The sequence below is a fragment of the Rhineura floridana genome, chromosome 15 (genome assembly GCF_030035675.1).
Source record: "Rhineura floridana isolate rRhiFlo1 chromosome 15, rRhiFlo1.hap2, whole genome shotgun sequence".
Lineage (NCBI taxonomy): Eukaryota > Metazoa > Chordata > Lepidosauria > Squamata > Rhineuridae > Rhineura > Rhineura floridana.
In genome coordinates, this window is record NC_084494.1 from 8,563,096 (window position 1) to 8,581,008 (window position 17,913).

The 17,913-nt window shown below is 45.1% G+C and overlaps 1 protein-coding gene across 7 annotated transcripts in view; it reads right to left on the minus strand.

Annotated features, from left to right (window-relative positions):
• Positions 1–17,913, minus strand: part of CSMD2 (CUB and Sushi multiple domains 2) — a 769,620-nt gene that overhangs the window by 91,631 nt on the left and 660,076 nt on the right. For all 7 annotated transcript variants that reach the window (XM_061596306.1, XM_061596301.1, XM_061596302.1 and 4 more), the window contains 3 exons: positions 16,466–16,582; positions 14,390–14,599; positions 7,486–7,674 (listed from right to left, as the gene is read on the minus strand). In XM_061596306.1, coding sequence (XP_061452290.1) covers positions 7,486–7,674; positions 14,390–14,599; positions 16,466–16,582 — 516 coding nt within the window. The remainder of the gene's footprint in view (positions 1–7,485; positions 7,675–14,389; positions 14,600–16,465; positions 16,583–17,913) is intronic.

A 17,913-nucleotide genomic window follows, 5' to 3' on the forward strand; every position in this document is an offset into this window, starting at 1 on the left:
GAGGGACGTTTGGATTGGATTTGGCTGATATTTAAAGAGGATATATATGAACAGAAACATAAAGAGTAACCATATATGAAACCATACGCTTGTGAAACATTCCTAAAGTAATCTTGTTATTTCCTGTTATTAGTAAATAAATACTTCTTTGGTTTACCAAAGGCCTGATCCTTGGCTGGGGAATATACAGACCAGAAGGGAGGGCAAGGTAATTACCAAGGCTGAACAGAAGCAGTATCTAATGGTGGCAGCGGTGAAGGGAGAAATAGTAACAAGTCAAGTATCCAGAGCAACCCAGAGTTGTATGCTTTATCTATAAAGATACAAGAGGGTGGGGAACAGCATAAGCACGCAGTCACAAAAGTAACCAGCTAGAGAGAGACTCAGGCAAAGTCTCTGGGAGTATTGGTTACAGGACGTGACTGGTGGTGTTGCCTAGCAGTGGGATCTAGTGAGATCTGTGCTAGAGCGGAGTGAGAAACCACATAAAGGGCAGTCCGGACTGGTGGTGTCCCTGGTGGTGCCTAGTGAAAGGCAGTAGCCACAAGCAGGTGGGAACCTGACAGGGAGAGCCAGGGAAGGGCATCACAATGAGCAATTTAAAAACAGAGCTGCTGTCTATGGTAATGGGTGCAGCTGCAAAGACAACCCACAGAAGAATAATGAAAGCTCTCCCCCCCCCCAAATTCAGCTATTCCAGGCCTTTTAGATTAGGCAGATTAATAATAAATCAATATCAGTACTTGATATTCAGGAACAGCAACCAACAGAGCCTAGTGCCTCCAATGTCAGTGGGGCAGTGAATCCACTCTGGGTTTTAGTCCAAACTTCAAAGGAGCTGCCCAAGGTGCTTTCACTGGTCCCACTGATAGCTCCTTGACAGTTTGGACTAAAACCCAGAGTGGATTCATTGCCCCACTGACACTGGAGTGACCAGTCTCCACTGATAACAACAAGTACTCAGGATTGTGGCCATCCTAAAATAAGGCAGGATGGGCAAACAAGTTTATTGATCCTGGATTTATTTCTTAATGCAACCATTTGATTTAGTCTGCCTTTAAGTGGTTTGTTGACATAAATGCTGCCCATCTGCAACGTTTGAAGACTCTGGTTCTTTAAAGCAGATAAGTTTGTTTGTGGAAATGGAGGTTTGGCTGTTTTCATTTCTACAGACACACAATTGGATAGTAACACTTTGAAATTAACAAAGAGTGAGCATATTAAACTGTAATTATAAACACTCCTAGATCAGCCTGGTTATTTGTTTAAACATTTACATCCCATCCCCCCTAAAAAAAGAAGTATATTTCAACAATCCAAATACATTTGGACAGGTACAGAAGAAATTCTACAGTATATTGAGGAAGTATTTCCAAGATCAGAGATTATTGATATGTAGGGATGCCCGGACAGATGCAGCTAATGAATAGTACCTTTATTTATTTATTATATATTGCTTAATAATTCACATTTCTAGGCAGTGTACATAAAAGGAAACAATAAAACCATCATAAAACCAACCCCTACCTTAAAATGCTTGCTGGAACAAGATTGTCCTAGCCATGTGCCTGGAGTTCAACAAGGAGGGTGCCTGCCCAGTCTCAGATGGGGGGGGGGTTCACAATCTTGGGTCCCCTATACTGAATGCACAGCTCCTAGTCATTATGAGGCATGCATCTGTGCATCTGAGCCATGGGAGATCACCGAAAGAAACTCCCCCAAAGATCTCAGGGATTGGGCCGGGATGTAAATATTTGAGAAAGACATGGACATACATTCAATACACACACACACACACACACCAGGGCAACAGTTGTCTAAACCCTTTGCCTGTTGACTCATCTACTTGTATTTCACGGGACACCAGCACATTTGCAAGGGCTACAGAGAATTATTATTATTATTATTGTCTCTCATGATAATAGAACTTGGGGTGAAACTGGTTGGCAGGAGACTCAGGACAGACAAAAGGAAGCACTTCTTTATACAGCAGGTAATTATCTTTAATTAATGTCCGGACTTTGCTGCCACAAGATGGTCACCAACTTAGTCAGCTTTAGGAAGGGATTAGAGAAATTCATGGAGGATAAGGCTACGGATGGCAACTAGTCATGATGGCTACATACAACCTCCAAGCGTAGAGGCCGTGTACCTTAAAATGACACCTGCTTGGGGAATAGGAACAGGAGAGCGTGATTACCCTACTGTCCTCCCTCTACACCTTCCAGAGAATCTGGCTGGTCACTGTGGAAAGGAGGACGCTGGACTAGATGACACATAGGAAGCTTGCCTGATACCAGATCAGACCATTAGCTCACATTGAGCAGTAGCAGCTCTCCAGAGTTCTAGACAGTAGTCTAGACAGGAATTGAACCTGGAACCTTTTGCATGCTTTGCATGTGCTCTACCATTGAGCTACGTCCCTTTGGTCTGATCCAGCAGGGCTCTTCTTCTTCTGGGGAGTCATCTAGGGTGGGTGCATAGAGGGATCATACACAGCATTGGTCAGGTCTGCTGGCCTGGTAAAAGAGCGGTACCCAAGAACGCCTCTTCCTAAGGCTACGAGTGGGAGATCTGCTGTGCTATCTTTCAGGGAAGCTCATCCACAGCTACCAATCTTCACATCGAGGAATCCCTGCCCTCTTCCAGGAACCCTGGACCACTCTCTGCAAACCAATGATATATAAGACTCCCTAACCAAAAGATCACTGAAAGAATGTGCTGCTCAGAATCGCAGCAGCTGCCTGTCCTGGGTAGATGAGATGTGGGTGCCGACAGCATGTCCCGAAATCCATGGGGTGTGATGGTTGGAAAGCCATCTCTCAGCAAGAGCAGCAGCATGGATTTAGTCATTAAACTTACTCCAGCACAGCAAGGTGGCTGTTAACAACACAAAGCAAGAAGGTGATCAAAGCCCTGCTTTTTCCCTCTTTATTTACACTGCTGCTCAGCTCATCACCATGTCCCAATTTTGATGGTTATTTGAATGTGAAATGGCAAAAACATGCTACTGCTACTACTACCATTACTGCTACTACTGCTACTACTACTAAAACACTCTGATCACCCTAACTGGGAGGGAGAGGGTCCAAGAGGAGAAGAAAGATACTGGGAAGCAAAGGCTGCTTTCAGGTGTGACGGGCTGGCAGTTGTCTCTAGGGATATAAGAAGGCGGCTTTGTCAACTCTGCCTTGTGTGTGTTGCATGCAGCACTGTTTCTGTTCTGCTGCAGATGGTCTTTCGCTAAAAAAGAAGCTATTTGTCTTGCTGTCCACTGTGGTAAAATTACATAGCTTGTGTAATCAATGATGTAAATTATGTTGTTATTAAGTTATTCCATCCCATTCATTGCAATGCAAATGGGGGGGGGACGGAATGTAATCAATTACATAATGTTCTGGACATGGGATGAATAAGCAAGCAAGCAACCATTTCCGCTCTCATTTCCGTCAGAATTCTCCAACATCCCTGGCTTGTTTCAAACATAACACTAAAGAGGGCCAGCCCAAGGCATTTTGCTGTCCGGGGTGAAGATCAAGATGGTGCTTATCCCATTCCATGTAGAAAAGCGAAGTGGACAGGAAACTGAACTGGGGACAGGACAGTGGCTTTCCATCACACCTGAGGGCAGCAGGCTTGCTTAGGGGGTCAAAGGCACACACAATTGTAACACTTCAGCCCCAGTGCCCCACCCCCCAAGCATCTGCTGCCTCACTCTGCCTAATGATAGGGCCAGCCCTGATGCTAAACCACAGTTTAGTGTAATGTCTATGGGCAGAAGCAAGCCTGGGACCTGTGTTTTCTCTGGTCCTTTCTCCTCCTCCATTGTGGCCACAAGGAGGAGATTGGAAGGATCCACTTCCTGTTTTAAACTAACTAGCATCTCTGGTTACGCTTGAATAGGGAGAAACTCTGGTTATTTTGAAGAATAGTTTGTGAAAGAAGCCAGGAGCTTGCTTCAACAAACCAGAGTTTCCCTCCACTTTGGATTGAACAAGTGCTGAAAACTTCTCCCCAAATCCATGGGCCCACAGAGGCTCGTTCCTGTAATGCTGCGTTACATCCAAACAGGCTGATGACTTTTATGCCAGATCTGGGAGGTCCACTGAGCATAGTGGGCAGCAGGAAAGGAATGTAAAGATGTGTGCTCTACAGGAAGGGTGGGGGTGGCAGAGAGAATAAGAGTCAGACGCTATAAAATCAACTGTGTGAAAAATGGATTTGCCACTCCCTCAAGGATAAAGAACAAAGGCTTTGTAACTATGACATACAGGTAATTCTGGGGCAAGGAAATGAGAGTAAAGGCAGACCCCACTCCCAGGGATGGGCACATCTGTCAATTTCAGTTTCTCTCCTTTTCTCATTGTTTCCAGTCTTAAGTTCGGCTCTCCACATTTCCACAGCAGTGTGCAATTAAAAAAAAAATGGGAAAAAAATCACTATTTTAGTGCAAATTACTTCCTAATAAACATATTTTATAGACCCTCCGTGGCGCATAGACCCTCTGTGGCGCAGAGTGGTAAGCGGCGTTAACGCAGCCGATGCTCTGCTCACGGCCGGAGTTCGATTCCAACGTAAGGAGGAAGTCGAATCTCCGGTAAAAGGAGTCAAGGTCCACGCAGCCTTCCATCCATCCGTGGTCGGTAAAATGAGTACCCGGCATACGCTGGGGGGTAAAGAAAGGCCGGGGAAGGAACTGGCAATCCCACCCCATATATACGGTCTGCTTTGTAAATGTCGCAAGACGTCACCCTAAGAGTCGGAAACAACTTGCACTATAAGTGCGGGGACACCTTTACCTTTTTAAACACATTTTTGTATGCAGTTTTGCCCAATATGCATGTTTTTGCCATTTCCCTTAACATAATGTCATTTTCACAAATATATGCACTTGTATGCACACTTTACCCTAGTATATGCATTTTTGTACACATTATATAGCTGGAGAACTGCATGGCAAAACTCAGAGATGTGAATTTTGAAAGATGGCTGAGTTTTGGCTGGTGTGATGTGGAATTTTTTATAATAAACTAATAAACTATATATTCTTCAGGAATAATGAAGTTATAATATATTAATAGGTGAATCAAAGCTGAAAATATCTTCTTCTGGTTGATTCTGTTCCTTTGAGGTCCCTTCCAAGGTTCCTTCTTGGAATGTTCAGTATGGTCAGTATGCTGGGTCAGAAAGGCCCTGGAAATTAGATAAAGGGGGGTAAGACCTTGCTAAAGCAGCCTCAGTGTCTCCAAAGTGCCGGAAAGGGTCAGCTTTGGAATGTATTAGGTGATGGGCTGGTATTAGAGTTACTGACTATTATCCGGTTAGCTAGATTTTAATGTAAGCAGCATAATGTCTAGGTCAGCCTTGTCCAACCTTTGGGCCACAGATGTTGCTGGACTACAGTTCCCATAATTCCTGACCATTGGCCATGCTGGCTGGGGCTGATGGGAGTTGCAGTCTAGCAACATCTGGGAACCCAAAGGTTGGACAAGGCTGGTCTAGGTAATACTTATGTGTAACATTTGGATTGGAAGATGTTAATTTCTTTGTCTTGGAAGGTATAAAAATATAAACATCTGTGCCATGTGGCAGAGCTCCATCGAACATCATGGGAAACTGACTTCCTGTAAGTTTCCTTACAAAATAAAGGCCTACCTTTTTGCTGCAAGCCTGTGTTCTCAATTTCTTCAGGACCCCCGGTCCATCGGACCCCTAAATTCCCTGTCAGATGTATTGCTTCAAAAAGTGCGAATTCAGCATGTTGGCCTTTAAATGCAAACTAAGTTGAATTCCTCTCCCATTCCTAACCCATCGCAACCACTACATGGAAACAGAAAATGGCGGAGGGTGGAAGACCACCCTCCCAACAGTGGTCTGCAGTCAGAAATATTGTGGGGGTGGCCTAAAGGTACACTGTGTGTGCTGTGGGTGGGTATCATAAGTCAGTGTAAAACAGCACTTGAACCAAAAGGAGGGGGACCCTCAAGGTGCCATATCAACAGATGGCAGGAGGCTGAGAACAGGACAAATTATTTATTGAAGCCCAACGCATGCTGGGTTTAACTAAACTGGTTTAGTTTGATACTTGTACAAGACTGCCCTTGACAAAGGGTTGTGTTATCACCTGAAATGCTTTGGGCTTCAATAAATAACGTTTGCTTTTCTCAGCCTCCTGCCATCTGCTGGTGTGGCATCTTGAGGGTCCCCTCTTTTTGGTTCAACTGTTTTTGGGTGCTTCCCTCCTTGCTTTCCTGCAGCGTAAAACAGCAAAAACCTAATGCAAATGCCCTAATCCATTTATTAAAGTTATTTATTGTGACTCAAGACAAGAGCATTAGGAGTCATTAGAAAAAGGGGCAGAAGAATAAAAATGTCACTGTCACAATGCCATTTATACAAATCTATGGTGCGAGCACAGTTGATATGCTCTGTATAGTTCTGGACACACACACACACACACACACATGCTGAAAGAAAAATATTGTAGACCTGGGAAAAGCTCAGAAAAGGGCAACCAAAACAATAGTGAGGATGGAGTAACTCCCGTAGGTGGAAGGGTGACAGCATTTGAGGCTTTTCAGTTTAGATCAAAGGTGAGTGTGGGGGGACATGATGGAGGTATATAAAATTGTGCATGATGAGGAAAAAAGTGGAAAGGAAGAAGTTCTTCATCTGGAATCACCCAAGGAAGCTGAATGTTGGAAGGCAACAGGGAGTATGACACCGCACAGCACATAGTTACATGATGCAATTCATTGCCACAAGATGCTACCGGCTTGAGTGGCTTTAAAAAAAGATTGGGCAAATGTATTTGTGTAATTTAATTTATTTATAAATATATTTTATATCGCTATTTCATTTAAAGACATCAAAGTGGTTTTCAACAAGTTAAAAAGCAAAACAAAAAACTGTGCAGTAAAAACATTAAAAAATACAGCAAAAACAAAGGTCACCTGTTGCAAAAAGACATCTTCTTAACTGCCTGCATAAGCCTGGCAGAACAGAAAGGTTTTCATCAGGCACTTAAAAGTTAAAACAGAATCTGGGTCTGAATCCAGATTGTGATGGATCTAGATAATCAGTCTCATCCAGGAATGCCTGCAGTTGCTCTACAACCACCTTCTCCACTACCTTTGCCAATTCAGGTAGGGTAGGAGTATCAAAGGCTAGCAGCCATGACGGCTATATTTGTTCCCCGGTATCAGAAGCAATATGCCTCTAAATATTAATTGCTGGTGAACGTGAGAGGGGAGAATGTTTGCTGTGTTTGTCTCCTGCTTGTGAGCTTCCCACAGGCATCTATTTGACTACTGTGAGAACAGGATGGTGGGCTCGCGATGAGCCTTTGGCCTGATTCAGCAGCCAAGCTCTTCTTATGAGGCCAGATACTGGAATCAAATATTGCTGGTGATTGTGCTTGGAAACACAATCATTCTGCCCACTCATGCAGTCTCCCTTCCAAGAGGCGACTCAAGAAAGCCATACCTTCACACCTGGGCAATGGGTGGTCCCAGTTCCTATTGGTTCCATGCTGACAGGTCAATACCGGGTGGCCAACGAGCTGGTAGCCAGGGAGGCACTCAAAGGAGATGGACTGGCCCACGCTGTAACCGGCTCCTCTCACAACACCATTGGCAAAGGGCTCAGGGTCAGGGCACTCCTGTAGCTCATAGGCTAGAAATCAAAAGAGGCAAAAGGTGGAAGACTGAAAGTGAATTGTTAATTTTGTTGCAAATGTCTTGTCTTTACTTTCAGGCACTGTCCTACAGAGAACGGCCAAGAATGAATGCACACAGAAGGTCTGAGGTTCAATCCCAGGCATCTCCAGTTTAGAAGATCAGGTAGGAGATGACAGGAAGGATGTTGGCCTCCAAAGCACTGTTGCCAGTCACAGTAAAGAAACACTGGGCTGGATGGACCAGTAATCTGACCTGGTAGAAGGCAGCTTCTTACGTTCACTAATATAATCTGCCATCTGCGGGCAGGACTTTAGCTGTAACCCCATTTTCTAAAACGGCTGCATTGGTTTCCAGTTCAATTCCGAGCCCAATTCAAGGTGCTCACGCTGGTATTTAAAACCCTAAATGACTTAGGCCCCAAGTATCTGAAAGACCCCCACTTTCTGTACAGATTTTCTTGGGTGTTGAGATAAGCAGAAGGGGCCCTCTTGGTAGTTCTGCTGTTTGAAATGGGGCAAAAGAACTTCCTGTTTGGGTTCTTTTGTTCATATTCCAGAAGGAAGATAGAGTGAGGGTCCTCCAGCTAGCTAGGCTTGCCTACCTTGACCTGTGGTCTTCTCTACCTAACTTCTTTCCATTGTAAACTGATATGCTCAGGGAAGCTGACCTGCCCCTTCCTTTGTCTTCTTCTTCGACTATCCGAGGAGAAGTCTCTGCCTTTGCTCTCTCTCCTGAGCCATGAGGGCAATTGCCAAGTCTGGGCATTGCGCCTCCAACTTAGTTAGTTAGAACTAGGTATGCCTTTCCTATCTGCTTTGCATTTCTATAAATAAAGTAGCTTTTTCTTATTTTACTAAGTCTTACGTCTCAATGATTCAAGACTGCTTCTTAGGTAAATGCACACAATGGCACACGCAGCTCAGAACACTGAATTACTCTACATCTGCATAACAGTGGGTTACAGGCCCAGTAAGCTCTCCATATGCGTAACATCTGCCATTCTCAGAAGTCTGGGGTGGGTGGATGAGAGGGCCTTCTCTGTACCAGCCCCTAAGTAGTGGAATCCCATCCCCACGGAGGTGCATCTAGCACCTTCATTATATAGTTTCCAAGACTCACCTCCTTACCCTGGCCTGTGAAGTCTGAGATTATTACTCACCCTGCGTTTTCAGGACCCAATTTATTCATGTGACTTTAATTTGTTTTAACTGTTTTTAATACTACATTTTAAACCATTGCAACCTGCCCTGGGGCCCGCTGATGAAGGGTGAGTAATAATTTTCATCATCTCAGTGGTAGAGCAATTCTTGGTAGGCCAGGAAAGAACTCCATCTGAGACCCTAAAAAGGCATTTCCACTCTCTGTAGATGGGAGGTGGGGAACCTTTTTCAGCTTGAGGGCCACATTCTCTCATGGGTGACCTTCCAGGGGCCGCATGTCAGTGGCGGGTAGTGCCAGCGGCAAAAAGGAATGGAGTAACAGGTGTGACTCTTACCTTTGTATAGTAAAAGTCAGAGGCTTCTGTATAGTCTCTAACCCCATAGACATCCCTCTCAACTCCATCCAGGAATTGTAAGCAAGAGGCATTATTTCAGTTCAGGAACACATTCTAGCCAGGCAAAAGCGCTCCAGGACAGTGCAGAATTGTTGGCTTGGTAAAAGTCACAGGGGCTAGACAGAAAGGTCTCCCAGGCTTAAGGGTACCCACCGCTGGTGAATGAAGACCATGGGTAGCCAACATGGTGTCCTCTGTATATTATTGTTGTTGTTGTTACCCATCCTTCACCCAAAGGTCCCAGGGCAGCTTATAGCAATTTTAAAACACATTTTTTTATTTATTATTTGATTTATATCCTGCCCTTCCTCCCAGTAGGAGCCCAAGCGGCGGTCTTTCAGATATTTGGGACCGGAGTCATTTGGGGCTTTAAAGACTAATGTGAGCACTTTGAACTGGGCCCGGAAACTAATTGGCAACCAATGCAGCTGTTTCAAAACAGGGGTTACCTGAGTTCTAAAGGGAACCCCAGCCAGCAATATTGTGGACTACAGCTCCCATCAGCCCCAGCCACCATGGCCAACGGTCAGGAATGACAGGAGCTGCAGTCCATAACATCTGGAGGGCACCACGTTGGCCACCCCTGGTTGCAGACAGTACTGAGCCGGATGGACCAATGCTCTGACATGGGACAAGGCCACTTCCCAGGTTTCCTCCTTCCAGGAGGCAAGTGCATCCATTCCATTATTTTTTGGGTAGCTGAACATTTGGGCTAGATCTGGCATTGGGAAAGTATGTGTGTGCGCGATAAGGCTGTGTACAGCCCTCCCAATCTGCCTGTGGCACCGATCTGTGGGCCCCAGGGAGGGCCATTTTGCCCTGCCCGCCCAGGGCCCTGGACCCATCCTCAAAGCAATTGGGGGGGTAAGGGTTTGTAAAACCCTATTCTAACTTAACATAGGGTGTTAAAATATGGTCGGGAGGGGGCGGAGGAAGATCTCCTTGTGCTGCATCCCCTTTTCCACCCCTCCCCACAACTGAGAGCAGGCAGGTGCAACCAGCACCCTACAGGATGGAATCCCCTCATGTACGTGAGTCGCTGCTTCTTCGCAAGCAGGTCCTGTGCTCTGCAGGGAAGAGGCCTGCAAATGAGCAGCGACTGGTACTGCGCAGAATGAATCCTCCTGCTTACCAGCTGATGAACAGGAGGATCCCACCCTGCAGGGGGCTGCTCCTTCACGTAGTGGGGCTTTGAGAGGCATGGTGGGAAGGAGAGGTCAGGCAGGAAAGGGACCTACCGCAAAGAGGTGCCTCCTTTTCCTGGTTTCTCCTTCCTGCTGCGCATGCCTGCATCTCCTTTCTACATGATGCCCTGCCCCCTGAGAGCCCTGGATCATTCAGGGATGCCCAACCAACCCAGCGAGATCTGGGACTGTCTCAGCCTGACTCAACCAAGGCCCAAATGCCTCCAAATAGGCCCCATTTAGCCCAGGGCTTGTCCAAATTCGGTGCACAGACCTAGTATGCAAAGAACAAACTGTGGAGTCTAAACCAGGGTTCTTTCTTTTCCTGTCATCAGTTAGAGAACTTTGGGGTAGGACGAAGGGTTGTGTGTTCTGCATGGTTCCGTGATTCTTCCTTTTGTGGTTGGTTTCTTTGTAATCCAAAGCACCCTCGGACAGATTGCATCTGAGATGCTGCATATCTCTTTCCCCCTCTTGCCATTTTACAGCTCAAAATTGCCCTCCTCCGACTGCTGCTTCACCCACAATGTGGAAAGAGGAAAGCAGCAAAGGATCAAAAGTATCTGTAAGAAGAATCCATGGGGGTAAACACTCTAGTCGCCAGATCAAAGTGTTTCCATTGGCTGCACCTGGAGGGGCAAAGGGTTGATCTGCCGATCAGTTGTGAAATCTCATTGAAGTTGAATTTTACAAAAAAAACCCACTCAAGCTGCTCCTACTAGGTTTTACAGCAAAAAGGGACAGGGTTTGACTAGCGTCGCGTGCCCTCGTTTTCATCAGAGAGAGGTGGAGACACACTGGAACCAGCAGAACAGGGAGTCTGTTTCTATCCGAGCACAGTTTGGGCTGATTCACACAGAGGTTTAGTGTGTGTCTGGTGCTATTCACAGCCCCTTTTAATCCTCATGGTTCACATGACGTTACTGGCAAACAGAAGCTATCACACAGTTTCCCCCCTGTAAATCCATACTAACCCAATCCTTTTAAAATCTGAAAAGGGAATGAAAAAATTTCTTCACTCCATATATCTAGGACTTGCAGATGCTTTGCTCCGATGCTTTTAGGTGGGTCTGTCAATCGTTCCCCTCTCCATGCCCACTCCCTCCTCCTCCCTTTGTTCATATCAGTACCTGCTAGCTCCTGTTCTGCAAGCCTGCTGCAAATGGTGCTTTATTTTTCTTTCCCCCCTAACTAGTGCAAAAAAGCATAACACTGTTCAACAAATATTTGTATTTCAGCTGAATTGTGAAAATACAAATAATCACACTTAATCAAAAATTACTCTGGAACAAACTGAGCATGCTTGGTTGCCACAGTAACCAGAGGAAGGGGAATGTTGACCTTAAGAGGGCATGGTCGTTAGGAAGCTGCGTGATTGATCCTTTCCCTTCAGTGAATGGAAAACAGCAGATTGGAAGGTAGGAAATGAGAACCTTGCAAATCTATCTCAATGGCAAAAGCTTTGTCTATAATACGAAGTTCAGCTCCCGTGTGAAGGAGCCCAAAGAAAAAAAGCGTTAGCCATGCTCAGAGTAAATCCACAGTAATTGCTGGATAACAGAGGTCCATTAATTTCAATGGGTCTTTCTTTGAGTAAAATGCACTTGAATACTACCCATTGCTCCCAATGCATTTTGATATATATGATTTTCAGGGGGAAATCCTCTAATATTTACTTTACAGTTACAGAGAGAACTGATCTTTCATAGCTGTGGTTCACTCCATCTGTTTAAGTTAGATCTTGAACAAGATATTATATATTGGAACACACTGGGAATTCAAATCAATTTATGCAGCTGCATTCTTTGTCTGCTGGGAAAGATACAGGGTCTCCAAAGCAGCAGTAATGTGCATGAACACTGGAGAGCCAATGTAGTATAGTTACAGGGGTGGACTGGGACCTCAGAGACCAGAGCTGTGAATACATTAGTTGCCGACAGCAAAGCATTTCCATTAGCCACACCTGGAGGGGGAACGGGTTGATCTGCCTCTCAGTTGCCAAATCTCTTTGAAGCTGATTTTTTAAAAAATGCACTCAAACTCATCCCATCAGGCTTTACAGTAAAAAGGGACAGGGTTTGACTACCATTGTGTGCCGGTTTTCAGAAGAGAGAGGTGGAGAGACACTGGAACTGCCAGGGTTCAAATCCCTGCTCAACACTGAAGCTGACTGGGTGAGCTTGGGCCAGTTGCTATCTCTTAGCCTAACCTACATCACAGGGTTGTTGTGAGGATAAAATCGGGAGGGGCAGAGTCATGTTTATGTGCAACCTTGAGGTCCTTGGAGGAAAGACAGGATATAGATACCATCATCATCATCTAGACATACATGGCTGCGTGCAAAGGTCACCTGTAGAACAGATGATTGACACTGGTTTGTGTGTGTGGGGGGGAGAAGGAAGAGTAAGTTCAGAATGAGGCCCAAGTTCAAAAAGTATGAGACATACTTTGGAAAGGTTTAGACACATTTCTGACCAGTGCAACAGGATGCGATGCGATGCAACAGAGAATCCAGCATTTCATTGCCAAATCTGGAGCATGAGACCACAAACAGCTGCCTTATAACTCTAGCTTAGTATTGTCTGCACTGATTGGCAACTATTCTCCAGGGCTTTAGGCAGGGGACCTTCCCAGCCCTACCTGGAGATGCCACTGGGGACTGAACCTGGGCCTTTCTACATGCAAATCAGATGCTCTACCATTGAGCTATGGCCTGGTATCATCTCCTCCACACTCCCTCTGTTTCCTTTTAAGTCCCTTTTCTAGACCCACCTTTGCTCTTTGGCTTTGCCTCCCTCCCAATCAAATCCAGCCCTTAGGACAGGTAACTACACTGGTTCACATTCTTTCCCCATTTTATTCTCCTTTTCCCTCCCACTCTCCTTCTCTCTGTTTTCACCCCCACTGTCAAAAAATTAGTTTGCAATCTCTGCTGTGTGTGGGTTCCCCCCCCACACACTATATGCACTGACGGTTCTATAGAAATGAGAAACAATACTTCTAGTAACTTGCAGACAGACACCAAAGCTTTCGCAGCTTTCAATTAGGACTAGAATGAGAGCAGCAAGAAAAAGCCTAGACAAAAGACGGTGGCAACAGGGAATTCCTCTGATGCAACAATTAGGAGGCCTCCAAGCATCTAAGAAATGCAGGTCAGGTTGCATTGCCAGGCAGAGCGCACAGGCCCTCTAGGAAAAGGCATTGTGAATTAACTTGTCTGCATCAGCAGGGTGAACAGGCCTTGGCTATTAGGATTAAGCAAGGCTCCTGTGTAACCCCTTTATTGTCGTTTGGATTAAAGCCTCAAGCTATAACTTCAAAAGGAGAGAAGTGGCTCTCTCATTCAGCACTCTACCCACTCTTCCTCAAGGACGGTACGGCCCACTGTCGACAGCTTCCCCAACTGCCTCCTCCTTAGCAGTAGCGTATTGGCAAATGCAGAAGTGCAGGGTCCCTACATAATAGTCATAGCCATACCCCCTTCTAAGATTATACAACCTTTGAAGTTTATTGAATACTCTGGCCAGGCTTCAAGACTACTTTCTGCTTCTCTGTCACTGTCCCCATTTTTCTGTCCTCTCTCACTGTCAGAGATATTGCTTGAATTACTGGATTCAGTGCCTACACTTTTATCTCCTGCTGCTACCAAACTGCTTGATGATGTGGATGGGATGCACCCATCAGGATTCACTGCCTCTTCTTCTGCATTTACAGGATTCTCACTGTACATAGCTTGGCTTTTTGAAGTAGGAACTAATCGGAACTCCTTTCACTCTGATTGTCTCTAATCAGCAGGAAACAACAAGGAAGCAAGTTAGAAGACTCTTCTCAGTGGCTAATGCACTCCCTCTTCATGCCGATTGGCTCATAGGATGCTGGAGACATAGGGACACTGCTGACACCCAGCTCCCAAAAAAGTAAGGGGTCTAAGACCCCCCAAGACCTTGGACACCTACACCCCTGCTCCTTACCTTGGTATTCTACCTTAAAGCCAGGCTTGTTCTGAGAGTGGTCGCTGTGGAAATACACGGTGGTTTCATGTGAAGTGGACAGGAGGGAGCCCGGGAGGTCAGTCCCGCTAAACCGGCTGATGATGTTGCTGGTGTCATACGGCCCATTCCGGATTTCAATGAAGTCGTGGTTGGGCTCGGTGGAAAAGTTCAAGAACTGGATGTGAGCACCTGCATGTCAAAGGGAAAGAGTGGGCAAGGAGGTATATCACAGGGATCCAGCCAAGAAATGGATTCTGGCTCAGCTAGTGGTGCACAGATCACTCTCACCTCCAAATGTTCTCATCCTTATTAAGACTATTTCCACATTCATCTGTCATTCATTTTTTTTTTTACAAAAAAAGTATGCATGAAAATTCACATTTAAATACTTATTTTTCAAATGCATGTTCTTTCAAAATCTGTATTTTATACTTTTTTTGAAATGAGAACCGTCGCAACGTTTGAAGAAGGACAAAATCTGACAGATTACTCCGTCTAAATCTGGACATTATTCTGGGAGGTGCAGATCAGATCAGCTCACATTGGAAATATCCCCTCGCATCTGTGTGATCAAATTCATCCACAATCCATGGGGTCAACAGAAGTGAATAGAATCTGGCTGTAATCCCCAAATTTCTGATAACAGAAGCACATTTAAACATAGAGGCACAGCTGGCTGGGGCTGATGGGAGTTGTAGCCCCAAACATCTGGAGGGTTTAGATCATCAAGTCTGAACACATGCAAACAGCAGCTAAAGGCCTCCTCCATGGATCTGATGAATGGCCCAGTGTAAAGGCAAGACATTAACTCAAAATGCCTCATAACAGTGCACACGTGATGGGGGGTACATGGTTTATTGACATCCCTAGCTGTCTTCCCACAGTTTAGATGAGCTCACGACAAAAGCTTCCCAGCCAATTAAAAGGCCCAATACAATGTCTGAACGGCTGCATAGTTCTGCCCCCTCCAGAGAGGCTGGAATACGTTCTACAGAATGCTGTAGAAAGAAGGTGGTGATATAATGGACTGCATCATGTCAAATGCAGGCAAGGAATACCATTTCTGAATGCTCCCTTGCATAAGAAACTTGCTGCAAGTAGAACGGTAGTAGTTTTGGATGAGACAGGCTGGAGTAGAGCCACTTCTCTGTGCCAAGCTAATTTTCTTCAGTTATTTAATTCATTTTAGGCAATGTGGCTTACAACTATACCAGCAAAATTGCTTTTTTAAAGTTGTTTTTCAAAGACGTTTTTAGAGATGTTTTGTTGCGATATGTTTCAAAGTGTTTTGTTTTTAAGATGTTTTAAAGTGCTTTTAGTGTTTTTGTTTACTGCTCTGGGCTCCTTCTGAGAGGAAGGATGGGACACCTGAAAGATCGTCTTATCCCTTATAAACCAATTGATCACTGCGCTCTGCAGGTGAGGGCCTCCTGCAGATACCATCTTATCAGAAGGTCCATTCCGCACACCATAGGAAGTGGACCTTTAGTGTGGTAGCACCTACCCCGTGGAATTCCCACCCTATGAATATTAGGCAGGTGCCATCTCTGCTATCTTTTCGGCGCCTATTGAAGACCTTCCTCTTTCAACAAGCCTTTTAAGCTGAGACCTTATCCCAGTCTGCATTTGTGTTGGAATTGCTTTTTAAGATGTTTTTAAAGATGTTTTGTGTAATTTATTTTAAAGTCATTTTTTATGACGTTTTAGAGTGCTTTTAGTGTTTTGTTTGCCGGCCTGGGTTTCTTCTTCTTCTTCTTCTTCTTCTTAATAATAATAATAATAATAACAACAACAACAATAATAATAATAAATAAATAAACAGTTTGCAACTTCTACCTCCACTGAGGTTTTATATGAAGGGGGGGAAGTTCAAAAATGGCACCCTCAGCTTGTTGTCTTAAGTGGTACAATCCATTCTGCCACCTTAAAATTCCAGCACCTCCTCCTGTGTAGACAAGACCTGAACTAGTTCAATCTCCTATCAGACAACATCTGCAAAGAGGTTTATTTGTTGGGCTTATGATAAGATGGGAACGGCGCAAGATGCTCTCTTACCAAACCCCACCGGAAGGGATACCCTCCACGTACAGTCGCTGTTGCTGGGATAGTTTCCTGGGAAGCCAGGGCTCAGAATGACCCCTTCCATCTCTTGCATGGTCCCACCGCACTGAGCTGTTAAAGACAGCAAGAAGCCAGATGGTCATGAACAAATTAAAAGTAAAATAAAACCTATTGTAATCTTGTTCACCATTTGTCCTGAGGTAGGGCAGGACAGGAGGGAATCACATCTCATGGGCAGAGAACATGCTTTGCACGGAGAAAGTCTCAGGATCAATCCCCACATCTCCATTTCAAATTATGTTCTTTTTCACTCCAACCCAAACTGCTGGGAAATTCACTCCTTGCAGAGAATATATGGCATAATGCTCACCCCCTCCCAGTTTCACTAAAGGGTCTATAGCTCGGTGGTAGAGCATCTGCAGATGGTTCCAGGTTCAATCCCTGGCATCTCCAGCTGCAGAAGGGGGGTGGCATTTGCCTAAAACCCTAGAGAGACACTGCCAGTCAGTGTAGACAATACTGAGCTAGATGGACCAATGGCCTGATTTGGTATAAGGCAGCATCTTATGTTCCTATTAGGGATGGAGGAGAACATACACTGAATCAGACTTAGTACCAGATTCCGACTGAATTTGACAGTCCGCTATCTTGTCAGACTGGCACTGATTTCTTGGGGCAGGCTGCAGCTGTAATCGGGACAGATCCCCCCCCCCATTTTTACATAATTATCTTTGTAATTTCATCTAATTTGATGCATTCGTAACAGAGTGTGTGATAAATAGGAAAAAATTAACCATGTGGAACACCATGATCATTTACATCGGCATCTGTGTTAAAAAACTATGCTAATTCTTTTTGCAACCAACCCCACCAAAAAACAACAGATCGAATCGGCAAGCGCCAAAGGAAGTGGAAACAAAAAAAGGATCGAACAACGGATTATTGGAATACAAGCGGATCAGAACTAGGCAGCGAACCCCGTCCCTAGTTCCTATGCACTGTTCAGTTTTGGGAGATGGAGAATCTAGAGATGGAGCCTTCCCCCTCATCTGAACTGCAGAGCCCAAATTTCCATCCCCCAATCCTAAATCCGGGGCTCTCTCTGATCCTAATTCCCCTATATCCATCTACCTGTGATAGTCTCAGCGAATCCTCTCAGACCCCACTTGTAGCGTCTATAATGGAAGATGGAGGGCTGTGTCTGTGCTGACATGAACAGCGCAATTTCCCTCCTTTTAAAGGCTCATTATATGTCTTTTTTTCCTGCTGACTGTTGCTACTTTCAAATTTCCCACCCCTTGATGCCTACTTAAGTGGAACTCCTCCTCAATTATTTTAAAAGGATAACATCTGGATTAAAGGGGGGGAAACCTAGCCAGTTGGGCTTGTAGGGACGCAGTAACATTTCACCAGCGTTTGATCACTACTGCCTTTCTAACTAT